Source organism: Azolla caroliniana, unplaced genomic scaffold (assembly GCF_043228905.1).
Source record: "Azolla caroliniana isolate FFs.n. ecotype wild unplaced genomic scaffold, voAzoCaro1.0.p SCAF_6, whole genome shotgun sequence".
In the NCBI taxonomy this organism is placed as follows: domain Eukaryota; kingdom Viridiplantae; phylum Streptophyta; class Polypodiopsida; order Salviniales; family Salviniaceae; genus Azolla; species Azolla caroliniana.
The window spans coordinates 1,533,486-1,560,741 of NW_028230441.1; the positions used below are offsets into that span (position 1 = coordinate 1,533,486).

Here is a 27,256-nt window from a genome sequence, read left to right on the forward strand (position 1 = left end):
TCACATAACACAAGTCCTAGGGACAAAGCATAGTTTGTATTTTTGCTCTTATTGAAACTTGAACAATCTGTTGTCACATTACATCACTTGGGAGATAGCTTTGTTGACAATTGTTGGTATGTTATGTTTTCTTCTTCAGCTTCTTCAGCCGGCCTGAAATCGAATTCTTCATCCGTATGGAACTAGGGGATATAGTTCTGTGTGAGGTAGGGTAAGAGATAGAGCTAACGTAGGGCTCCTTAAAGGGAATTTGGAATAGGGCTATTTATCACCAAATGCATAGTTTCTCTAACTTCCATAACAATGATTTTTGAAAGATTTTCCTGAGTTTTCAATCAAATATGGAAATACAAACAATGCCGCTAGCTGAACAAAGCTTCTCTTTTAATGGTTTCAAAACCTATTAACTAACACAATCAATCAATTTGGGAACTTTGTGAGGTTTTCTAATTTTCTGCCTTGTTTTACCTTTATTATATGAATCACACTGTTGAAATTTGAAACCATGTACATATATGTTGCAAAGATCCTAACCTCTTATACCAAAGGCAACATGTGGCCATTGCAAAAGATGGATAACCAATTATCTAAAAAAACTGGAAGAATACACTTTCTTTGATGTTTAAACAGTTAAATATGTAGGTTATCAAATACAGTACTACAAGCACATCCCATGACACATGTCAATGCAATCTATTGAAAAACACCTCTAGATAATGGAGCCTATGATGCACAATGTACATCAAATGAAGCAAAAATCATACACACGATCATGACCACAACCTGACCATGTAAACAAAATAACATAACTCAATAACCTTCTCTACTCAACTCAAAGCCCTCAATAACACTGGCAAAAAGATTAATCTGAGATATCTATTGAATTTCTGTAGTTCAAGCCCTCAAAGTGTTATAAAATCTTTGGAAGTTGGTGTTTAGATACTTTTTTAAGGTACTAAATTATCTTGTTGCCACACTCACATCGAAAAGAAGAAAAAGACATTTACCTTTTGAATGACGATGTCTTGATTATTTTTAAAGAGAAAAACATACAATATTGTTACAGTGACATTCTATAGCTACAGTTCTCTTCTTGAGGATGGTCTCTCTCTTTTCACATTTGCTTTCTGTGTCCTTGGCAATGGAGCATGGACAAGAATAGGTATCGCCCATTCCCCTCGCTCTCGCTCCCCAATAAGAAGTGGATGTTCATACTTACTCATATCTACATTTTTTGTAGTGGTGATAAATTCAAACCTTAAAACCCATTCCAAAGTTACATGAGGGGTTGTAAATGATGGAGGTCCATCGGATGGAATGGAAAATAAGAAGTGTGTCTGAAGCATATCTGCCACTACTTCATAGTAATCAGCTTGCACCTACATCACTCAGAAGATTAATAGATAATCTGCTTCAAATAAAATAAAAAAATCCAAAAACATCATCTGGATTTCTTCATTTACTACAGGCACCATTCTTTCATAGTTTTGACATCTCAATGGTTCTAAAATATCCAAAGATATAATCTGGATTTCTTCCTTTATTATAAGCACCATGCTTTCATAGTTTTGACTTCTCAATAGTTCTAAAAATTAAAAAACATAATCTAGACTTCCATTCTATCATAGTTCCAGTTGAGTACACAGCAGAATCATGATGAGGGCTCCTTATCTGCTGTGTACTTGCTAAACAGGGCATTGTATTTGAAATCACTTACAGGCTATTTTGAGCAGGTAAAGGGCTCTTCATTAACCATTACTTGTAGCCTATACATCTCTGAGACCCAAAAGCATTTCTATCAAATCTGACTATTTTCAATCACATATGAATTCACCCTGCCCGAAATTCTTAAAATTTGCAAATGGTACCTTTGTTATTATTGGTGAGTTCTTTCTGGAAGGATGCATGAATGCAGAATTCAACACTTCTCTCATCTCAAGGATAACTGAAATCTGCAACAATGTGAGAATTATATCATCAGCAGAGAAATATACTTGATTTATATTAACAGGCTTCAAAATTTACACCTCTAGGCATCTCCTTTGTCCTTCATGATGGAAAAAACTCAAGACTCCACCAATCTACAAATAAGAGAAATATATAATGAAAAGTATGCTTGAAGAACATGAACTTTGTTTTGCATAGAGAAAAAGATCAATGTCTAGTCAAGTCATGTGAACTGGATGTACAAATCAATCTCCATTGTGATTTGGTTCATTTGCCAATTAAAGTTGCCAAAACTATATCTACATCCTCCCTTTACAGGTAAAAAAAAACAAGGGGCTGAATTGGGACATTACCCCATCTCCATAGTAGTAGGTTGAATCAGGATTTCTTGGGGAAAACTGAGCAAGCACTCGATCATTAATCTTAATGTTATAGGATCTCCCCCTTGCATGCGTACCTGCAAAGTATAGGGGTTTAATATGTTAATGCACAAACTGCATGTTGATTTCACAAGGGGAATAACTGCAAAATACCCAAGTTTAAATTTAATTTCCAAATGCCCCTAGAATGTCATTATTTACCCAAATGCCCTCAGTCAACCCCCGCTTATATGTGCTGTTTAAGCAATTATACCATCACTACATCTCCTTTTTCTGAGTTACATGTGCTATTTGAGCAATTATATCTCTCTTTCAAGGGTTGGTCTCAGCATTTGAGGAAATAAGGAAAAACTCAGGAATATTTCAAAGTTTTTTCCATTTCAATAATAGCATTGGCTTACCAGAAGGAGTTCTAGACAATAAAGGTTGGATATCTTGTTCATCATTACTAATACCAAAATCATCATGGCCACCATTGGCCATAGGCATATTACTGCTACTCGTCCATATTTCTATAGACTCCTTAGCGCTCAATAAACCTCTTGTTTCTGATACCCTTGATACAGAATCTGTTGTAAGGAAATATATCAATCTGAAGTGCATATAAACTCTATAGTTGGAGGATACTTTACAAGTTACCATACCTTCTCCACCATCATAGTCTGAGGAATTAGGTATTAACAATGGAGGTGGTTTTCTCAAAGAGCCAAATCCAGATACACTATGAAACAATGGCTTTTTTGAATTTTCTGGAGTATTGGTTAGTGATTGAACTTGAATCTTTTTCTCATAAGACCTTGGAACATTCTCTTTCTCTGGACTTTGCAACGCACTTTGAGTACTCTGACAAATAGCATCCTTTTTTACCTCTGAAAGAATATTGGAAGCTCTCACCTGCACACATGAGAAAAATGTTCATACTTAATGTTTGAAATGCTTAAAATGTTAATATAGTTAGATCAGTCATTGAGATAAACCTACCTCTTATATGCACAGGCTTCATATGTTTCTAGGCAGTTTAACATTTTTTTAATCAGGGGATCAATGTTCAGTAACTACTAGTGGTCAACCACAATCGAGAGGTTCTAAAACACTTTGTTATTATATACATATCATTTATTCTTTTCCTTTAACTCTAGTATAGATGAGTTCCCTAGGAATTTTCGCCTTCTCTTTGTTATCTTCTATTTGATGTTACTCGTTTTCTCTTCTCCCTCTTCAACTGCTTTTGCTAGTGTCAGTCAACTTGCACACGATATTTTTTAAGAGGATGCCAAGTGGTTCGTTTTGATAGCACCTGAGTCTAATGGTGGACTTGGAGCAAGAGAGACAAGAGAGAGAAAACGCCTGGGGTGTTAGAGAATTCGGAAAAGGAGAGGGAAGAGATACACACTTTGGTTTTATGGGGCAAAAATACACTGTTTAATAAAAATGTGATTTAAGTGCATGTGAGTCAGTTCGCCCTAATAATCTGTTTTTAAGGGGCAAAAGTATATTGTTTGGTTATTAAGGGCAAAGTGATCCAAACTTGTCCTAACAGCTCTCAAGAGAGCTAAAGTGTGAAAGACACAAATGCGTAACTAATGAGCCTTTACACCCAACACTATTCCCCTACTTCTAAGTTTACTGAGGCTCAAAGCCCTGGGAACCTACTTTAGGAGGCATGGTCTCATTGGAAATTTCCTTTCCACTTTGGTTGAGTCTTGCGATTTCAGTGTAGTTTTATCCATGAAAACTCTAGATTCATTTTAAACTTTTAAATTCCTGTCCAACCTTTCACTCATGGTTAATGATGACTGCAGCAGCATTCAGTTGATTATGTCTCTCTATTCTTGAACCAAGAATTTCCAATTTTGTATCCTATAGACTGTGGTGTTTATAGGGATGTTAGTTTACAGCATATATATGGATGGACATAGTGTCCAAACATTTTGTGTATGATAAAATTATGCATGATTTTATCCGAATCAAGTTTTAGACCTGCAAAGATAATGCTTTCTACCATGTTGTATCTCTTCATGGCATCTAATAAAGAAAGTGCATACTCTGGTTTCATTACCCAATCACTCTCATCAATTTTCTCCTTCCAGTGTATTTCCACTTGGATAGCCGACTGAGGAACAATTCCTATAAAGAAAAAAAAGGCTGAAAAAAATATGAGCATTGCAGAGTCCAGTTGTTTTATAACTACCTTCATAATTATAAAGTAGCATGTCTTTTAATGTAGTAAATCCACATATCTCATTTAACAATATTATTGTGACTGTTACACAGACAAACCAGTCAAGGGAACTTGCTGACCTATACAAATGCCTGTACTAAAGACTGCCAAAAAAATGTATAGAATTGTAAATATACATAAAGACATAGAGACATGAATGAATGAAGCCTTAAAAATAAACTTCTGTAAATATTATGATTGATTTTTCTGCTGTTCACATCAAATAAACATGCACATGCTTGCCATACAGCTTACCCACATATTCTTTTCCTTGAGGTTCTTCAATTGTCAGGGCACTATTGGTTGGCATCATCCACATGTTCAAAACCGTTTTGACCTCCTAATGGATTCCCACCGAGGTAATCTGCAATATTTAGTAACATCCCATATTATTTGAATCCAGATGCAACAGCAACGCACTTACCAATGGTGGCAATAATATCTTTGGGGAATGATGTCCACTGTTACCATTTTCCATGGAAGCAACAGACCATTGCACACTTATACCAATATAGTATAGATATCGAATAGCAGTGCCTTTATATGATGGTGGGAGAACCTTGGGAAGAACAATTTGAATAAGATCTGAGCACAAGAAAGCACTTAGCAGTTAACTAAGATTATGAAAATGATATGACAGACATATAACTGATATGAAAATGAAACAAAGGAAGGCCTTCATAATAAAGATAAAAACAAAAAACGAGCACTTTTCATCATCAATTGTCTTTAAATTCCATAGACTTACATGTCTTTTTCACACCTTCCTCAAACAGGACATTTGTGACAATGGTAATTGGAGAGGATTCCAAAATACTGCGCTCCCCTGTCTCAACAAAAATATACTTAAATGATCACCATATTTGGATTGCAATCCAGTGCATAGCCAAAAAAGAACATGATTAACAATGAAACTACCTCGACTTAACTAGAAAAAGAATTGACTCTAAGATACTTACCCAGGTACTCTACAGTCAGTACCTTTTGTTTGTGAGGGAGAAAGCTTGTTAATTAGATTTGTGTTTTTGTGTTCATGCATCGTGTGTGTGCACGTGCATTTATTTTATGCAAATATTCAAAAGAACAAATATTATTGCACAAAGAGGGTTCTCGCATCCAGTGAACTCAGGTGCTTAAGTGACTCCCTGAGGATTTGTTTTTCTAGTTTTGGAATGCCGGTTATAACATTTTTAGTGAGCAAAAAATACACTATTCCTCAAGTTTCTGTTATGGGCATTGTTAACCATGATACATGTTGCAAATTGTCTCTGTACACAAACCTCAGCCATGATTCATATTGCATGTGATTTATGTACACATACCAGCAAAATGATTCATATCACAAATTATGTACATACACAAACCTCTAACATGATTCATGTTGGACAATGATCATGTACATCCCTCTACCGGGATAATTCACATTGTACATGATCTATGCACACATGCTTTGTCCATGATTCATATTGCATATTATCTATGTAAACACCACACAATGCACATGATCTACATACATACATCACATATTGCATATAACATATACCACATACTGCACATACCTCTACCACGATCCACAATGTACATTCCAAATATTCAGATTAGTATGATTGTAAAAAATATGAACTACATAGGCATACAACATATTGCCCGTGACTTAAGCATATCAGATTAGCATGAGTATAAAAAACATAAACTACATAGACATGCAACATATTATTTATGTAAACAGCACATGATGCACATATCTACGTAGATACAACGCATATTGCATATCACATATACCACATACTGCACAAACCTCTAACATTATTCATATTCCACATATTTCAGATTAGCATGATTATAAAAAACATGAACTAGATAGACATCCAACATATTGCCTGTGAATTAAGCACATACACGACCATGATTCATATTGCACATGATCTATGTACATTTACAACCTATTGCACATAATCTCTATAGGCATGCCTCAACCATGACTCACGTTGCACATACGCATATTACAGATGATCTATGTACCCCTACCTCTCCCATGACTTAAATTGCACATATGCACATTGCACGCAACCTATGTACACCTACCTCTCCCATGACTCAAATTGTACATCTGCATGACCTATGTCTACCTACCACTCGCATGATCAATGTGTATACATAATGACATTGCACACGATCTATGCATATGTACACATATTGCACATGATCTATGTTTACACATGGCCACATGTTGCACATGATCTATGTGTACTCATAACCACATATTGCACATGCTCTAGCATATTTCATATTGCACAATGAATCCTAGTTGCACACATACCTCTATGATGCTTCGAGCCAAGGATGGGTTCATCAGTGAGAATCCATTGTGGATCCAACTTCTCGATCCCTTTGATCTCGAATGCGAGATTCTCGAGCAAAACCGGTTCTCCAAAACAAGTATTCTCATTATCATCGCAGACAATGTCAACCGTGGCAAGCAAGGTATCGCCAGGTCTATAAGAAAGCTTATCCGTGCTTAATTTGACAGAAGGAGGTTTCTGGACGTGGCCAAGGGAAGGGTATGTTTCCTGGACAGGCTTCTCCTTCCTGAGGAAAGAGAAGATCTCGAACATGATTTTCTTCTGATTCCTACAATGGTTTCTGCTCCATGAAGAGAGCCTCAGTTCATTTCCATTCCATCACTGATCAACATCTGCTTGCATGCTTTAGCATTCAAACTTCATCATTTATTTAGCTTGGCTTAGCAACAACTTAACTTAAGTGTGGAAGACATTTAGAATGACATACGTTTCATCGTGGCCCGTGGGTAAGAATCGTCGTTGCTGCCATGTGGCATACACTCTCACGTTCGATCTTTGACAACAAAGGTATTGCTGCTATAGAATCTCATATTTGCATATTTCTATAGGCAAAACAAGTTGGAAGGTAAAGTGGCAACCAAAGTTGCATGGAACAAAATAACACGATGCAAGAAAGATGGAGGATTTGCATTCATCGATCTAGAAACTCAGAGCAAAGCATTATTGGGCAAATTAGTAGTAAGAAGTGTCCTCCCTAGCAAAGAAATTTGGAAAATGTTGATGAGGCATAGATTTGATATCTGGACTCTTAGAACAGGAGGCAAATGGTTGTCGGCTAGCAGATGGCCTTTTGTACAGTAAATGAAGCTCAAATCTTCCAACATGCCTGAAGAGCGTCTAATGCTTTCCATCATGACTACTTGGAAGTTGCTCACCATTGGAGGCAGTCGTTCTCTCCCATGGAGTGGGCTTGCAAGCCTCTTCTATGGAATCCCAACATTACATATGTTAGCGGTAGAATGCTAGGAATGGAAGTGGGACTTCCTTGGGCAGATCTTTGAAAAGTAATGGTGGCCCACAGTGGTTAAGTGGTGGGAGCACCATCAAAAATCAACAACATATTGGAAAATGGCAATATAAAATGGAAGAAAATGATAACACTCATAAAAAACTTGATGTGGGGGTATCCTTGGGAAGGTCATGTGTCAGAATGTGGCTTTGAGAGGTGTAAATGGTTGGGGTACATCAATGCCAAAGGGCATATATAGGACATTAAACACACTAATGCAGATGTTGAGAGCTCTACAACAATGGTAAAATTTCAGGAATGGATGCCAATTAGAGTGCTTACTAGATCCAAAAAACATTGGGAAGTAGAGTCACCCAGACAACTACAAAAATGATGTAGCTTCTAAAATCTCAAATTTGGAAGATACTAGCTTCAAGAACTCGACGTGGAATCCAACAGAACTAGGATTGAAAACTTTGAAAGGTACTATTAAGTTTTTCCAATATTCATCTAAGCTTGGTTGTAGTATTCTACAACACAAGTACATGGAGCAACATGGCCTTTCTAGCAAGTGGACTATGCAAGAATTGCATGATGATTTCCTAAAACTATACTAGAAACAATTATGGGCTACAAAGATTGCAGAAACAGCAAAAGTGTTCTTATTTATGTGGCCACGTATCTCTTTCAGTAGGCACTTGGCTACAAAAAAAAGGGAATTGATGGGAAATGCAGGTTGTGCTCTTCAGGAATAGCGTATCTAGAACATTGCTTATGGGAATTGTCACATGCATAGGAAGTTTGGTCTAAAGTGATGAGAACTTGAATGGATGGCACAAACTTTTGATCATGATCAAATACACTTTGTGTGGGCAAACCATTCCAACAACACAATTGATCCACGAAAATGCATGCGTTAATTTTGGAGTTGTAATTGTACTTTTGTGGTAAGTGTATCCAATATAACCTGAAGAGGGTCATATAATCTCAACAATTTATCAACAATTTGACAATCAACTCCATTGAAATGCTTCTCACTTTACATTTGGATTTTGGAATGTTTGTGACAGAACATTGAGTGCATATGAATTATTTGGGTTGGCACTTGACACCATTGCATCGACAATCGATATGGGAACCTACTTCCACATGAGACAAGTACCAAAGAGAGGTAAAACAAGAATTTCAACAAATATAGGGAGCAATAGATAAATTTATTTTGCTACAAGATTTAGGGACCCTTAGTTAATATATTTAGATTCGTGGAGATATTATTGAACTAAATAATGAGAATTTATTGGAATTTCATCTAGGAACCTCCGGTTAATATACTTGGGCCATGGATATATCTTGAAAAGAACCTCAACTTGGGTGTCATTTTGCAAATATTGTAACGTACATCGTAGATGTTACTCTTTGCCTTAATTTGAGTCTATGCTAAATCTATATGAATATTATACAGTATACTTATTGAGCAACATGGTTTTTAGTTTTCTTTGAAAATCTATGAGAAACCTAGATATGACAAACTTTTATGAACATTAATGTGGTCCTTCAACTTATGTAGAGTTGCTTATCAAACCTTCACACATACATACACTTTTTTTTTATGATTGACTTTCGATATGTAAGACTTTGTCGTATTTATATATAAAACAAGTGCAAAGTGGCACAACCATGCTAGTTCTTTGACATGTATACAAGATGTAGATGTTAGCAAGTTGTACCAATTATGTGAAAGAGACATAAACTAGGGAACATGGCATTTGTAGATTTATGGTATTCTATGATATTAGATACTTATATTAGAGGAACATTATGTCATGCAATTCAAAGACAAAACATGTTTGGGGATCTCATAGAACTTTAGAGGTGTATACCAACCATATTGAAAGAAAAGACACTCTCGTTCACCCATTGGAACAATGTAAGACCATTGGTCTTAACATGCCTTCCCCACGTACACATGGCCCCAAACCAAATTAGTACATGGTAGGTAGATGAGCCCACCAAAAGGAATCACTTTGGAGAGACCGGAAGAACTCATGATTAGGCAACGCCCAATACCAACAAATGAGACTCGAAGCTCCTTATGCACTATAGCATAATCAAGATGCGTGTTTAATGGGGATTTCGGGTGGGTTAACACAACAAAAAAATTTCTTTTTAGTTTTCATCTTTACTTAAGGTTGTTAGCTTTCATTCCTTGAACAAGCTATACTACATAAATTGCTTTGGTTCCATAACTTGCATAAGCCTCTTTAGAAAAATTAATACACTTTTTCTTATATACAAGAGAAGTCATGTATGCTCATCAAACCTTTAGGAAATATGTATATGTTAAAACATTGTATACCAATTACTCTTTTATCTAAAGATCTTGTTTCTAGTACGAACGCCATGAAATGGGCATTCATACATACATTTTATTTCATGCATACGCCAAACACAAAAAAGTAGGAATACCACTTACTTCATAGGAGCCCTCTCAAACTAGAGAAATCCTAGTTATATATTGTATAGAAACCCTTGATCAATTTGGAATGTTCCCATTCATGGCCCATGGGTAATATATCCAAGGATTGTTAGGTTCAACTCATATTAACATGATCTTAACATACCAAGATTAGCTCACTTACCACTATATTTGGGGGACATCAATAAACTAACTCTGATGCGACTATCATATGCCCACATTACATCAATCTTCTTGTGTTTATTTAATTAGTTACTTTGATTTGTATGGGTAAGTTACTTCGATGTTATGATTATTTCTAGGGAAAAGTACCAGGATACCCCTGGAAGTTTGTCTATTTACCAGAATGCCCCTGAAAGTTCTAAATTTACCAAACTACCCCTATGTCTAAAAAAATACACTCTATAAAGTAAATATACACTCAAATGTACAAGCCATATTTACCAAACTACCCTTCAAACAGAAAATTCTTTACTTAGTGATTATTTGGGTAGTTTTCTCTCCTTTCTTGTTCATCATCAATCGTCTTCATAAGGTCAGTAGAAACCAAATCCTAATTGCTATTTTCCCACAGATTCAGATGAATAATGCAATTTTACAGCAAAATCTGTGCAACGCAATTCAAATAGATTATTCAAACCTTCAAAAATCTTAATTCTGAACCCTTTATCCTGAGAGTTAACATTATGTGAAATCACAAAATTTGTTTTCTTACACAAAGTTTGTCTTTCCTTCTGTTTGTTTCCTTCTTTCTCAGTCTCAAACTTTATGTTACATATTTACTGTGAGTTGTTCGCAACAAATTTGCCTTAAGGTTGCAAACACATTGCATCCTTTTTTGCAACTTCTATCAAATTCTGGTTCCTTTTTTGAGCAATCACAGGGGAATATTATGAAGTTTGAACATTTTGGGTGAATACACCCATAATCCCTTGAAAACCTAGTTCCTTTCTCCCATAGATCCTGGGTGAATATATCAAGTTTGGTCTACAGATACACAAATTACAACCAGAAGTTTTTATTTTCATGATCCGAAGGGAGTACATGGAACATTTTTGGGAAAAAAAATCTTAAATCTTATCCCTTGGATTAAATTATTTTTGGTCCATGACTACAGATTTCTATTTACAAGCTATTTTTGTTTCCTAGAGTATTTTTGGGAGATTCTGCAGCCATATAGAATTGTGGATCATGATGAGAAGAATAGGAGGCTTTGCTAATGACATTCAAAATGTGAGTATCTCCTCCTACATATGGGAGCTTCCCATCCATTGGCCGAGACATGATCTTTCCACCGAAGCTACACATTAACTTGATTTGATCATTGGTCGAAGCCTTAATCCGAGTAAAATCAGGATCCACCCCACCGATAGAGTTTATCCGAGTGGAAGACAGGTCCGAATCAGAAAGGTAATCCAAAGTCGATACTTTGGATAGATCACCATGTTGCTTCCCCTTTACTGCGGCATGATGGTTCTGATGCGTAGGGTCTAAGGGATACCCCATTTGATGGCCGTATCTTCGTGCTCGTGGTGATGATCAAAGGAATTAGAGCTAGGGTTAAAGCTTCCCTCAGAAAGACGATGTGGTGGCCACGATGTTTTTTGGCTATCCTTACCACAATTTTCTTCTTCTCCGATGCAATAATATCCTGCACCGCCATGGATACGAAGCTTCGAAAAGGTCGATGGAGATGTCTAGGTTAGCAGAGAGCTACTGTCGTGTGAAGAGATGGTAAATTGGGGGAGGAAATTCCTAATGATGATGGTGGTGGTGGTGGTGATGAGGCAGATGTCGAAGAGGAAGATGAGTATGGTGAAGATGATGATGAGGACGATGGATATGGTTCGAGGGGGATATGATGGGGATGTGGAGGGTTTGAGGGGGATATGATTTATGAGCCAAATTTACCAAACTAGCCCTATGGTAAAAAAGTCTAGGTTTAAGGGTAGTTTGGTAAATATGGCTTGTACATTTGAGTGTATATTTACTTTATAGAATGTATTTTTTTGGATATAGGGGTAGTTTGGTAAATTTAGAACTTTCAGGGGTATTCTGGTAAATAGACAAACTTCCAGGGGTATCCTGGTACTTTTCCCTTATTTCTATAACTTGTTAATCAAATTTATCCTACCAATTAATTTGTCAATGATAATAATCAAGTGAGTTGATTGATAAATAAATATATTGTTATCAAGATTACGCTTGTTGCTAATTACATTCAAGGCATATGTGGTTTGATGGCTTCCTTAACTAACCTGGAAAAACATCATCCTTGCACCATTCAACAACCTTCTTGTTATTCATGTTTTTGGATGATACAAATGACTTCTCTTTTATCTAAGAGACTATATATCGGTTTCCTAGAGATCCTAGTTTAAATTGGATTTGTAAATCATATAATCATGGATCTATATCATAGAACTACTAAGCAAATCCACTTAATCTACAATCCATGGATTTATGGTGCGATAATAATACTTCCCTAAACAAGCACATCATACCTTTCAATTGGATTGCCAAGCTATCATGAGTTTGAGTCTGTAAAATCATGGCGGCATGATGGGCGGGAATCAATCCAACATACAACCCATAATTTTGATTGCTTTGTGATCTATGGCTCAATACCCCTTGAAGACGATTCAAACTACGACATTGAGAAATTTGAGACTATTGTGACTTCTAAATATACTAGCATTGATGATGTAAAACCAACCACCTTTGCTTCTATGATCCACCGAATCCTCTAAATTCACATAAAATGTTCCATCAGATAATCGCATCCTTATCGATTGTTGTCATAATATAAGTTACCTCCCTAATAAACTTTACTGATGGCTTCTATTTCACATTAATAAAGAACTTCAAACTTTCAACGCTTACTCAACCAATCGAGGACAACTACATCAGTAATCTCCCTTAAAACAAGTCTCATAGATGAGGTCAATTCCATTAGCTTAGTTCAGTTATCACCCATCCACATACATGTTCAAAGTCGTTGCTTTGCCCAGCAGATGAATTGCATCCGTAATGATTTAGATGCTAAATCAATTCAATTGATCGGGGCATAAACATGTTATTGCTTCACTAATCTCTCTTAAACAACTCTTATAGATCAAATCAATTTTGATGATTCATAGTTGGATTTGTAAGTCATTTAACCTATCCACACACACCTTCACTGCTACCTAACAGATTGACATCCCCGGTACATCATTTGCACTGACAAATCATGACCAGATTATTAGAAAATAGAAAAAAGCAATACAATCAAGCCAAGTAAGATACCATTGAAGAAAATGGATGGATCTTATTACTTGGTTGTTTAAAGGACCAATATCTTTATAGACAAATTATAGATGAATGTCTTCCATAACCAATGAGCTAAAACAAACAACTTTATCGAATCGATTGACTGGTGCAGGAAGATGTGGCATCTTCCTCCATATGACCTTTCCTCCTGAAACATCACAAATGCAAGTAGCATAATCTTTATGCCAAGAATCACTATACATGTAGATGAAATCGCCTCCACCCACGCAGGTGATGACAGGGTCCTTAATCTCATCATCCTCATCCTCATCAAAGATTGAGTAAATCTCATGTGGCATGTATCCTATCTCTATACATTCAAGAGAGGGGAAGTTAACTAGCCATACCTTGAAGCGACGATGTCCATCGTTGTTGATTCGAACCAGTCCAATGAGGATAAGTCTGGATCCGCAAGCAATAAGGAATGAATAGACAGTTCTTTGCTCAGGCTTGAGCAAGAATGTGTTGCTCCATTGAAGGGTTTCGATGTCGAGGTAAGCCATCAGACCAGTATCAGTTTCATACACAATAAATTTGCCTTCGAAGACAGTTGATCGCATCCATTGTGATGTGTTCAAGAGGCGAAATTGGTGCGGGAGGGGAGCACAAGGTAGCCAGGCATCCTTTTGAGAGTCATAGATTTCCACAACAAGTTGATCATCCATGGCTTTGCCCCCGGCAACCACCAAATGGAAGCTGCCCCCACCCGACCCATCAAGGCCAGAGTCAGGGTTGGAGAGAGAGTTAAATCTATGGCAAGTCGTAGGGTTAAGGTTATATCTAGGGTTAAAGCTACGGGTAGGTTCAGGGTTACGCGTATGCTTAGGGTTTCTGATTATCGCGACAATGGGCGATCGGCGCGAGACTTGCAGAGGGGGAGTTTCACGCCATGAGGAGTTTTTGAAGAGCGAGGTCGTGAAGCCAAGCTTACAGATCCCTGTCCCAGCAAGGGCGAACAGAAGACCATGGGTGCCCGTGAGGGAGCCTTGGTCGTAAGGCGGGAGTTGGAACGAGCGGAATCGGTGCCATCGCCATGTCTCAGGATCGAAGCCGAAGGCCTGATTCTTAGCTGCAAGGAAATGGTTGACTCCTGTGAAGAAGAACCATGGGCGGTGTGAGATGAGGTGCTGTCCCAGAATTAATCGACGAGGCGGGGAGAGGAAGAAATGCCAGCGCTTGCAAACCACCGAGGCAGCGATGGAGGATTGAAGGGGAAGTCGCCATAGAATCTCTTCCAGTAGATCTTCGTGAAGACCTCCAAGGTCTCCATAGCCTTCTTCATCATCATCATCATCATCATCATCATCATCATCATCATCATCAGTGTTAGCTTCATTATCATCATGAAGCTGTTGAGGGTCATAATCATCAGCACCATTACATACACCATCACCATCACCATCACCATCATCATGAAGCTGTTGATGGCCATCATCATCAGCACCATCACATACACCATCATCATCATCATCATCATCATCATCATCATGAAGCTGTTGAGGGCCATAATCATCAGCACCATCACATACTCCATCATTGTGTTGCAGTTGGTGACAAGTCTCTTTGTCTCTTGACAACAAATCCATGGGTAGAAGACGATTTTACAAAGGAAAAAAAGAATGGAAGAAGAAAGGGGGGGAGAATTTAGAAAGACGGAGATAGGAAATTTCTCATGAAGTGGATAAAGGAAAGGGGGTAGTAGGGTAGGTACCTAACACAATAAAACCTTTTTCGTGGGTGGGGGACCAGGGTGGGGTACATTAGCCATCTCACGTGAACCACCATGACATGATATGAATCCATTTGGGCGATTTATCGGATCCCCGGCTCGTCCGCTCGAATACTGTAACGAAAAAATCCCATGTTGGAAAAAAGCACATGGCGTATGACCTCCTTGTTCCTTCGACATTAAAAAGAAGTATCCGATCCTTGACACTTCTCTCATAGACTTAGTGATTAGGTGGAGCTTATATAGATCGGAGTATGTATGTATTCTAGGAAAGTCCAATCTAGGGGTTGGTTGAGAAGATTTTCTGGAGAAATTCGTTGATAAAACATTTATGCTTTTGCTTCTTACATGCTCGAAAAACGTTATTTATGTTTAAAAGGTACATCCATGTTATCCAAAAAAAAGATAGAATGGTATACCTACAATTGGTACTTTAGTGCATACTTGGCAAGGCTTAAAAACCCTTCAATGAAGGTAAACTTTATATAAAATCTCTAATGGGTTCTAGAGGCTACTAGAAACAATCCAATACCTAAGATTTTCGCTAGCAAACTATACCCAAAATCGCATGATGAATTGAGGCAAATGTTATGAGTGCTCCACTTGAAATTTGTTTGCCACTTGCTTTAGCCAATAACAATCACTCTTTTGAAGAAAATGCAATATACATCGTCATGCTTGGCCTCCTCCAAACTTAACTTCTATTACAAAAATATCTAAATCCAAGGCTCAAGAACTTCCCAAAAATATTGCAATTAACTTCTATGACATGCCAATCGACATGTGCAAGATAGTTGAAGGCCTTCCTTTTTTTTGATGCTGTTAAAGTAAAGTCGTTTAAAAATAACGTTATTTATATGTTAAATTTGTAGATGTACAATTTAGTACGGTACGTCATACGAAGATATTGACGTCTATTTCGAGATGGGTTTGAACATCCCACCATGTCATACCATCAGAGGATCAAGAGTATTTTATCTTTGTCCAATAGAGCTTAAGAACGAAAGGCCATTGAACATAACATTCCTCACCCATATGCCACATGCCTCACATCTTATTGAGACTCAAATAGAGTACAAATAGTCAAATGAGCCCGACTGAAGTGATCACCTTGGAGCAATCTAAAGAGCCAATGGCAAGGATAAGTCCTAGGACCTAGATCACTTGGGAGAAGAATTGAACACTCCTTCAACCTTGCGCAAATACAAGAACCAATAAATTTGGGAACTGGTTAAGGCTTATGTCAAGATTCCTCAAGCACATCAGTACAATAATGATGAACATGTGTCATCGCCCTTTGGGATGGGATCTTACTTTTTTAAATTGATTTAACAATTCTCTAACAACATAGAAGATGTACACCATTTATAACAATCGACAACGGTTCGGTTCGGTTTGAGAGGGCCAAAACCGAACCGTTTAAAGTTTTTGAAACCTGAATTGAATCGAACCGAACCATGAAATCGTTAATAAAATTTCAAACCGTTAAACCGAACCGTTAATAATTTTTCAAATCGTTAAAACTGCGATTTTGTGGTTCGGTTTCAGTTTTTAACTTAGGTCAAATTTTAAAATATTTCATTATTTTTTAAAATTTAAAGATGTTCCTAAAAATGTGAGAATATGGTCTAAAAATGCAAAGATTGCTTAAAAACAAGTTTTAAATTTTTTAAAAATTTAAAAAATAAAATAAAATAATGTCTAAATCGTAGTTTCTAACTGTTGAAATCGAACCAAACCGTTAAAAAAAACCTGAACCTGAACCAAACCAAACTATTAAAACCATTAAGCCATGATTTTGCGGTTCGGTTAGGTTCAAACTGAACCATTGCCTATTGTTAACCATTTAACCTCATAGGCCACAATAACCTCCGTAGAGACATTAATAAACTTCTTCCTCTTTACTATCTTGAATAAACAATAACATATGCTTTGTCTCATGATTATATTCATATAGTTTATAAAAAAGTGATTCCCAAAAAGAAAATACGGATCTCAATTATTTGTTACAGAAAATATATTACCAATTATGTCTCTTTGATTTTTGACTCAATGTTTCATAATGTAGAGAACTTGGGCTTCTACAGTCAACATCCCCAAACGGGGTAAACATGACTTAAATGTTGGAGTGTTGTACTTCCAAAGGTCATTATTGAGACTTGAGGGGTTTCCTTCTTCATAGTGGACTAACCAAGAGATTAAGGGCATCACTCCCCATTAACAAAGACCATATCACACTTCAACACATAAAAGTGCATGCTTCACCACTCCTTGCAGAAATGGAAACCTTGATGGGTTCTTAAGTTAAACCAACGTTAATACACCTAATCACTACAAAATAAGAAATAAAATTGCTTAATTAATAGATAATAACTACATGAGAAACACATGAGTTGTCTAGATCAAATAGATTATTGTTAATTAATTGTTGTAGAAAATCTATATGGGGTAAAGTGGATCTTAGAAGAGGCATATTGAAGAGAACAATAACCAAAAAGTAGTCCATATGTAGGGGCACCGAAAGACCCTTTATGTGAGAGCTCTTACCTTTTATCCAAGTTAGAAACTTTATAGCATCCTCCTCACATTACAAGCCCATTGAGCATTGGCCATTGCCACCTAATAGTCTCTTATTTTTGACAAATTACAATATGAGCTTGTTTCTTCTACATATTTCACTTATGAACAACAATTGAATTTCGAAATATTGTGGTGTGCATGTGTTCCTTTGTGCCATCCTTTTAGCACACCCTTTTTAGCTAAGACAACCCAAATGGGTACCTTTGTATGAACTATAAATTGAGTAAGAAGTAAGAAGCTAACTAGACTGGTTTTGATCTCTTATCTGCATTTCACATATTGGTGGAGGTGCGGGGTACCAGTCCCCCACGTTCAAGCATTCACCTCTTCCCCCTCACCTTAGGTTGCCCACTAACAAGTTTCCTAGATCCCCCTCCTACACGATAGCCCTCCTGTCCCCCACCTTAGCCAAGTCTAGGTGGCCCTTAGTCCACAAGAGCGATTGATCTCTATCCGCCTATAGCCCTCCTGTCCCCCACCTCAGCCAAGTCCAGGTGGCCCTTATTCCATAGGAGGAATTGATCTTTCTTTGCCAATTGATCTTTCCCCGAGCCCCCTCCGACACGATAGCCCTCATGTCCCCCACCTTAGCCAAGTTTAGGCGGCCCTCAATCCACATGAGCGATTGATCTTTATCCGCCGATTGCCAACTCGTTTTTCATCACTAGCCCCGTCCAACTATCAGGGCCGGCAGTTCTGCGGGGATGTCCTCAACGCCGTTGTAGCTCAACTTAGTGTCCAGTAGATGTTTACGTCCCCATGCCATCCTCAGACAAATGACCTCACCGAACGCCTCAACAAGACCCTCAAGATGGAGATTGCCGCTTACATCGATCCATGCCACAAAACCTGGGATCAAATCTTGCTTTTTGTCATCCATGCCTACAATACATCCGTACAAGCGTTGACATGGATCAACCCTTTTTGAGCACTCCATTGGTGTAACCCTCACCTCCCACCAGAATTGTCCATTCGAAAACTGCCAACATGGATAATGCCACTTGGGAGCTCTATCTCCAACAGATGTTCCCACTCGTTCGACAAGCCACTACTTATGTTAATGTTCCTGTTCTTGCTCCTTGGTGTCTTGTTTCTCTCAAGGGGGGGAAAATATGTGAAATGCCAATAAGAGATCAAAACCAATCTAGTTAGCTTCTTACTTCTTACTCAATTTATACTTCATACAAAGGTACCCATTTGGATTGGCTTAGCTAAAAAGGGTGTGCCAAAAGGGTCAGCTTAGGTACATGCATCCTAAATGTTACCGACCGGCAAAGGAGTCCAGAGTGTGAAACGAAGGAGTTATTTAATTATTAGGAATGGTTGTATGTAAGCTATTAGTAGTGTGGACGGACGGACCGGAATCGGTATGCCGTTCCGGATCCGGACCGATCCCGAATAGGTGTGGATGGCACCGTTTTGTACTACAGACCGGAAACCTATTTAAAGGCCCGGATACAATGTAATGAAGAGTGGTTAATTAATAAAGCTTAGTGTTGTTATCTCTCTGTGTTAATTGCCGTTCTGCATTCATTGTTATATCTTACGCATGTGAATATTAAGGACGATCTTGCTAAGTAACCTAATTAAGTCGAATTAATCGTTGAGTCTAATCCTGTTGCCGTAACACCCCTTTGGTGAAGTGTCTTCCGTAGACACCCTGTGTTAGGCCATTGTCCGGCCCTAAGAGTTAACACTAAAAAGGGTGTGCTAAAAGGGTGGCACAAAGGAACATATGCACACCACAATATCACTCCTCAAAGGAATATTAAAACCAAAAAATATGACATTATCACCCTTAAAGTTCTTATGTCTTGTAAATGACCAATCAACCTCAATTGAAGAATCAAGAAAATGAGTGATTGACATAAACAATCCTTGAAACTTTGACCAAATAGGTTTATTACTGAAAAGCAATAATATAAAATGATGAGTACTTGAACACTGCAAAGTAAGCAATTGCGTATTGCTAATCCCAAAGGAAAACCCCAATGAAATTCTTCCAAATCAAGATTATGATTAAAAGTGGGAATTTAGAACGCTAACTAGGTTTCAATGTACACACACACATTATTTTTTCCCGATATGTTTTCCCATAAAAATATCCTCCATTGGTATTAACAAAAAGTGGCCAAAGGCAATATACAAAATAGTCCACTATTACAAAGAAAATTGCAACATAATTAACTAGAAAACTATTGAACACTCGTGTACCTTCAACAGTCTCAACAACACTAGGTTAAAAAAAACCCCTCTTTTTACAAGCTAAATATGGATTTTTGACCTTTATCACCAAAGTCTCTGCCACATATATTGCTCAACATTCCTTCTATTTTGATGCAATTTGATAGCATCATTTGTCATTCTACATCTCACATAATGCCTGCTAAAGGACAATGAATTACTGCTCATTTTGATTATCCTGCTTCTCCAAAGCATGCCTTAGCGCTGCTTCCAAGGTTCACAAAAACAGATTAAATCTCTCTAACATCCATACAAAATCAACCACCTATAGAACTCCTTGCAATGTGAACAAAAATTTGCTGATGAATTCCAAAGGTTGGTGTCAAAAAATGTATGCCGATGACAACAACATGTAGAGCCTTTCACTCCCTAGAAATGCTTCATCCTCCATTAACATCATCCATCTCTACCACAAATTTTGACTATATATATATATATTCGCTTTCCATCTGTAAGGACGGCTTCGCCAAGCAAAGTTGTCCTTATAACATCAGCCATGTCAACGACGGATATTGATACCCAAATGATGTACCTATGACAACAAAATGACATAGTAACCTCATCACCTGAAGAAAATATGCTTCGACCCCCACACCATCTTCAGTCATCCTTATCACAAAAAATTTTTCATTCAGTCCACATAAACCATCTCACCGATTAGTGCCAAGTTCCTGTACAAACAACAAAATGAATCTAGACCATCATTACTCATCCTCTCGTCATGTTACTATGCTTCAATCCCCACCGCCACACCATCATCACTCATAGTAATGAGAAACCTAAAATCTTCTTCATTTAGTCCACATCAACATCTCGATCTCGTAGACCATCTTGCCATCTCGCCGATGCCCACCAATATCCTGTATTGATAGCAAAAAATGAGTCTAAAAGTTTCCTCACCTATTCATGATAGTCGGCTTCGACCCCCCCACCATCTTCACTCATCCTTATCATAGAAAAAAAATTCTTCCTTCAATCCACATCAACCATCTCGCCGATTACCACCAAATTCCTGTACAAATAACAACAAAATGAATGTAGAATGTTTCCTCCTCCCCTCATGATCTGCTTTGGCCTCCACACCATCATCACTCATCCTCTCATCATGGCAATATGCTTCAATCTCTACCGTCAACATCACTCATCCTAAAGAACAACATAAAATCTTCTTCATTCAATCCACATTAACATCTGGCTGACCATTTTGCCATCTCGCCAATTATCATTAACATCTTGTACAGACAACAAAAAATGAGTCTAAAATGTTCCTCACCTTCTCAAGATATCAGCTTTAGCCCCTACAACATCATCACTCATCCTTACAAAAAAATAGAAAATGTACTTCCTCCAATCCACATCAATCATCTCGCTATCGTATTTTTTCCCAATATATTATGTGACAGTTTGGTAACTTCATTCTCACACACGTTGTTTTCATAAATTTATTATATGCGGATGGTTGGAAATGCTTTGCATGAGTAATTCTTCCACATAGCTCATGCAAGCTTATTAATAAACTCTCACCATAATATTCTTATGTTCCTTCGTCTTAATTACACATAAATCATTCATTTTAGAGAGAAATAGTAAATTATTGTGCACTTATACATCCATTCAATTTCAATAAGGAGCATAATAATCTTAACACTAAAACACAAGAAGCCAAGGCTTACACATTGATATCAATATTGCTTGAATATTGCTCACAATATTGTTTTTCTTGAGAGATATGGAAGGGAAACTCTCACTTTGGGAGCTGGATTTTAATTATTCCTTACATGTTGGGAGTAATGGTGATGATTCACATGCACATGATGCTTGGTATAAGAAGTATATTTTGTTTTGGAAATAAAAATAAAATAAAATTGTAAGCTTCTAGGCAGACAAGCTCAAGTTGTAGCCTTCGGGTGTTTTTCGTTAATACTATGTACTCAAGAAAATCTTTGAAGAAAAAAATAAATTTGCTTGAATATGTCCATTTAATAAGAACATTGCATTTACTAACTAATGTGAAGTAGTGTTTTTTTGGGGAAAAAAAGAACGTTGCCTCTTAACTCCTATAAAAGGTTTTGTAGGATGGGAAATTCAATAAATAATTGGAACAACTTCATGAAGATTTTTCGTTGGTTTTAAAGAGTCATTCAAAACTTAGATCTTTCCAAAATATTACTGTTGTATCCAAATGTTTGGACATCAATGCATGGTGAGACGGAACTATCAAAACCAATCCTCCACACAAACAAGGCATCAAATTTGGTCACCAAATTGAGTTTGCAGAGAAGTAAATTTGGGCAACTTAATAAGAAAACCCATAACATCTAAGCAGTTGACATTTCGGCTCTTTGGGACATCTTTTCCACGAAGCAATCTCAAGATACATTAAAGTATACTGCCAACAATAACAAAAATTAGAACAAATTATATGCAAGGATGTGGTGTGCTAAGTCTTAGATTAGTTGTCAAAATATACAAAAAGTAGCACATAAAAAGCATTGTTTGTGAACATTGAAAAAGCCACCATGTGTTTTTCCTAATGAATTTGCAATTTATAATCTCTTTTCTTTTTTCGTAAATAATGGCTTTCATTACGAAAGAAAAAACACCACCATGACTAACTTACTTCAAAGAATAGAACCCTTCTATCTAGGGATCTAAAGACAACTACGACTCCAAACTCAATGCCACCCTACACATCAATTCAAATGGAGAATATGATGATATGCGGCCTTGCAAAGTTTCTCTCTCTCTCTCTCTCTCTCTCTCTCACACACACACACACACACACACACACACACATATTACACAACTTTTTTATTAAAAGGATCCTTAAATTTAGGCTTAAATAGCTTTTCTAACTAGGTTTCTCAAATGACCTCTTAATGCTAATAAAATTGCTCAAATTTCAGAAAGTAAATTTCCCGAATTTCAAGCTGAAAGGTCAAAGATCATTTGAAAATAATCAATGCCCAATTAGTGTGGGAGTTAGGCTTGACACTGAACCCAATTAGAACCACCCTTGGTCTTGCGTTAAAGTCCTAATCTTACCTTATAAAGTTATAGGAAGAACTTACAATGATCATTTTGATAGCTTCTTGAGGAACACAAATGTAATGCATAGGCTTGAATGGAGTGATTATTCTAGGCAAGGCAAGGAGGGGACTTAGGTTCAAGACTAGGGAAGGTATGGGATATAACAATTTTAAGTGGAAGTTACACATGTGTCCATGACAATGAACCCAACTAGGACCACTCCTAGATCTCTCATTAATGTCATAATCTTACTTTATACTAAGAACTTGGAATTAACATATTAATGGTTGCTAGAGGAAAACAAATGTAACAAATGATCATTAATGAAGTAGGCAAACTAGACAAGGAAAGGAGGTAACTTAGGTGTAAACCCAACTCAAGATTAGCCAAAAAATAAGAAGACTCCAGCGAAAGGAAACGTATTCAAAGTGGAACAAGTGTACAAGGAAAGAGAAGGTATTCAAGACAAGAAAATAGTATAAGGAAATGAAGCGAATTCAAGGCAAGGCAAGAGTACAAGGAAAGAAGATATATTTGCTATCCTTTTTTTTCCAAAAATAAATTCCTTCCACTAGTTATAGAATTTTATAGATGAGAGTGTTATACAAAACCTTATAGGGACGTGATAGTTCCATCTCATGTGGATGCCCACTGACTCACGAAAGGGAGAGGATGACCATTGTTGGATAAAGGCTAGTCGTTGTCTTTCAACTCCATCGAAGTTGCCCTTGAGGCCAGCGTATTGGCTCTTTAGAGTGGCTACAACTTCACTCCATATCTCTTGCATTGACATTACTGGATGCGTGGTTTGGTTGGAGAAGGGTCATAAGGGATGACTTTGCTTCCTTGAACCCCATAAGGATCGCGCCACGTACATTGCAAAGGGTCCCAATTGACCTTGCCTAGCCATGTGTTTTCATGAGTACATATGTGCCATTCTCATTGTACTTTTATTGGAACAAGATCTACAATCCATTTATGACCAGTATATGCGAGTACTCGAATTGCCATATTCAATGTTGGTGTCTCATTGTCTCGCAATTCATGGCCTTCGATCCTATCCAGTGTTTCCCTACCTCTTGGGATCAAAGAGCCCTCCTCCTCGTAGCCTATCCACTTCTCCATTGTTGTCAGTGGATTAATAACTTCCCTAAGCAATAGAGCATTAATCATTTTAGATCTCATAGTCCATCCGTCCCTGCTTCTGTGGAGTATGTTGGCTTGATCTCGTATTGGCAATGACATAAACCATCTCCAACATTCTATACTCTTTTTTGGTCCGTCTGCAATGTATTCCCATAACAACCCCTTACTTGATCCAATTAGTTGACTAGATTCATCTCTGATACATGGGTTCCATAGGATGTGTTGATTGAGCTAGGCATGTTCAGAATTAGGTTGATCGCACTTGAGCCCTCGTCTAATGTCACACCACACCTTCCACATGGATGCACTGAATCTATCCTCTAATTGGCCCCTTTTCGTGGCCTAAGTAAGTGAAGCGTAATCACAGTAGTATTTTCCACCAGTCATCCCCTCGTTTGAGTCCTTACACCACAAATTTGGTGAGTAGGGCTTTGGATTGTCAGAGGGGATCAATCAAACCCAATCCTCCTCTCGACTTAGGTGATGTGAGCATAGGCCATGCCACCTTGGCACAGGCTGCATGATCTTCTTTATAGACCAAATGTAGTTGCATACTAGTTGCTGAATATGGTATATACTTTCCTTGGAGATTGTCCAACATGATAGGGTGTACCATGCTATTGCGAGCAATATCGGGTTTGCCACTATGATGTGACTTGCTAGCGAGAGTTTTTTCAAGCCCCAATGTATCAACATTTGTCGAATGGAGTGAATAACTGGTGGAATCATCGACTTTGGAGGAATGTTGAATCCAATTTAGAAACCCAAATATTTGGTGCTCACTCCCCGATTGATCCACTTGAAAACGGGATATGGGTGCCATGCAAGATGTGCTTCATGAGAGAGCCATATTGCACAGGATTTGTGCCAATTGATCATGGCATTCGATCTCTTGCAAAATATAGTTAATCCACTTTCTGGCTAAATTTGTAGATTTTCCAAGGTCCCTTTCAAGTAGACTGCTGTGTCATCGGCAAATTCTATATCTAGGAGGCTTTGGTGAGGTTGCGTCACAAGAAGACCACATAGGTTTAGATGCCGGAGCTGAGAAAGCTAGAGAGTGCTTCGACGTATAATAGAAATAAGGATAGAGCTAGTAGGCATCCCTGTCGTATAGATCACGATATTCGGAAGAAGGGGCCCCTTTCACTTGTTAGTGAAACGCAACTGCTAGCATTCCTATAAAATCCTACAATGCCTTTGATCCATGACTCTTGAAAGCTGAGTTTCCTCATTACACTTTCTAGAAAACTCTAGCATAACCTGTCATATGCTTTCACAAAATCTAGGAGCACCACAACTACCTTGTTGTTGGTATGCTGTGCAAGCGCTACTACTTCCCAAAATGAGAAAAGGTTGTCTAGGATGCTTCGATTTTTGACGAACCTTGTTTGGGACGGATGAATGACTTGAGGGAGAAATGGTGCTAAGTGGCGTGCTATGATTTTTGTGAGCGGCTTGTAGATAGTATTGAGAAGAGTTATGGGCCGCCACTTACTAATGTTATTGGCACTCCCATCATTTTTAGGAATGAGATGTATCATCCCTTGTCCAAATTCCTTCAGCATGTTTCTAGAGGTGATGATCTCGTCATATGCCTGGAGGAGGTCTTCTTTAATAGTGTCCCAAAGGCTCATGAAGGAGTGAGGGGTGAGGTCATCAATTCCAGGGCAACTATCTGCATCCAAATCGGAGAGTGCCTCCCATATTTTGATGATTGATAGGGGACGTGTGAGCCATGTATTCATTTCCTTCATGACTTTCTGGGGTATGCTCTAGAGGATAATATCTTCTCTTGTGTCTTCCCTTGTGGCCATACTATCTTCGGTAATAGTCGGTAGTGGTTCAGTTTAAACCGAACCAAACTATGAAACCGTTGCTTAATAGTTTAACGGTTAAAACTGTTCAGCTCGGTTTCGGTTTGGTTCCCACAGTTAGAAACCGCGCTTTAAACGATTTTTTTTAATTATTAAAAATAAAAATTAATTAATTAATTAATTAAAATTTTTTTTAAACATTCTTTTCATTTTCAGGCCTTATTCTCACATTTTAGGAAAATCTTTAAATTTTTGAAAAATTTAAAATAATGAAATATTTTAAATTTTCAAAATTTAAAAATTTAAACGTTGAATTTTGACCTAACTTGAAAACTGAAACCAAACCACGAAACTGTGGTTTTACTGGTTTCGTGGTTCGGTTCGGTTCAAGTTTCAGAAATTTTAAATGGTTTGGTTTTGACCCTCTCAAACTAAACTAAACCGTTGCCGATTGTTAATCTTCGGTACGTAGTCGCTTATAGTAGGTTGTGGCGATATTCCTCATTTCTTCGCCATCCTGAGTTGTCGTTCCATTCTCTCAGTTGAGACTGCACATCATTGTTCTAACGTGCCTCGGTCCCTTAGATGGGAAGAACTTCGTGGTGGTCTTATCCACGACTTGAATCCAACGAGCCATGCTTCCATGAAACTCCATGTCATAGATTGTCTTTTCTGCCATGATGAGTTCTTGTTTGGCCATGGCAACTTGTCCCGCGATCCAACTACATGACGGGTAACTTTGTTGGAGTCGTTGTAAGGCTATTAGTCCCCGTTTTGTCCTCTATCGCTTTCCTTAAGCATCCTTACTTCTAGCCTTGATGATCTCGTGTAATAGATTTGAATCTCTTGTTAGTTTAATTAGAAGTTTGTCTGATGTTGATAAGTCATTTACGGGTAATGACCATTGGGTGGTGAGCTATTCCTTCACCTTTGTAACTATGTAAATAGTGTGCGGGATTCGAGGCTGGAATGAGCCACACTTTCAGTGCAATTGAAAATGACTGATTACCGGGTAGTGGTCGGATAAAGTTGTGCCTAGAGTTATGTGACACCATTCTCCCT

At 37.7% G+C, this 27,256-nt stretch overlaps 2 protein-coding genes across 5 annotated transcripts; both read right to left on the reverse strand.

Annotated features, from left to right (window-relative positions):
• Window positions 1-984: 984 nt before the first annotated feature.
• On the reverse strand, window positions 985-7,267 carry LOC147862458 (immunoglobulin). 3 transcript variants are annotated; one of them, XM_087321051.1, is made up of 11 exons: window positions 6,869-7,266; window positions 5,297-5,374; window positions 4,973-5,133; window positions 4,804-4,888; window positions 4,387-4,454; window positions 2,972-3,221; window positions 2,729-2,896; window positions 2,301-2,404; window positions 2,028-2,081; window positions 1,869-1,952; window positions 985-1,379 (listed from the first exon to the last, which is right to left on the reverse strand). In XM_087321051.1, exons 1-11 carry the CDS (start codon window positions 7,161-7,163, stop codon window positions 1,080-1,082), a joined length of 1,647 nt encoding a protein of 548 aa, XP_087177177.1. In that variant the 5' UTR covers window positions 7,164-7,266; the 3' UTR covers window positions 985-1,079. The 3 variants fall into 3 exon arrangements, with proteins under 3 accessions (XP_087177177.1, XP_087177179.1, XP_087177178.1); XM_087321053.1 differs by lacking the exon at window positions 2,729-2,896 and having other exon boundaries at window positions 6,869-7,267; XM_087321052.1 differs by lacking the exon at window positions 2,028-2,081 and having other exon boundaries at window positions 6,869-7,267.
• A 5,236-nt stretch (window positions 7,268-12,503) lies between these two features.
• Window positions 12,504-15,268, reverse strand: LOC147862459 (F-box/kelch-repeat protein At3g24760-like). Of its 2 annotated transcripts, none has more exons than XM_087321632.1 (2): window positions 13,996-15,268; window positions 12,504-13,558 (listed from the first exon to the last, which is right to left on the reverse strand). In XM_087321632.1, the coding sequence occupies exons 1-2, from the start codon at window positions 15,232-15,234 to the stop codon at window positions 13,550-13,552; spliced, it is 1,248 nt and encodes a 415-aa protein (XP_087177758.1). In that variant the 5' UTR covers window positions 15,235-15,268; the 3' UTR covers window positions 12,504-13,549. The 2 variants fall into 2 exon arrangements, with proteins under 2 accessions (XP_087177758.1, XP_087177757.1); XM_087321631.1 differs by having other exon boundaries at window positions 13,654-15,268.
• Window positions 15,269-27,256: the final 11,988 nt, after the last annotated feature.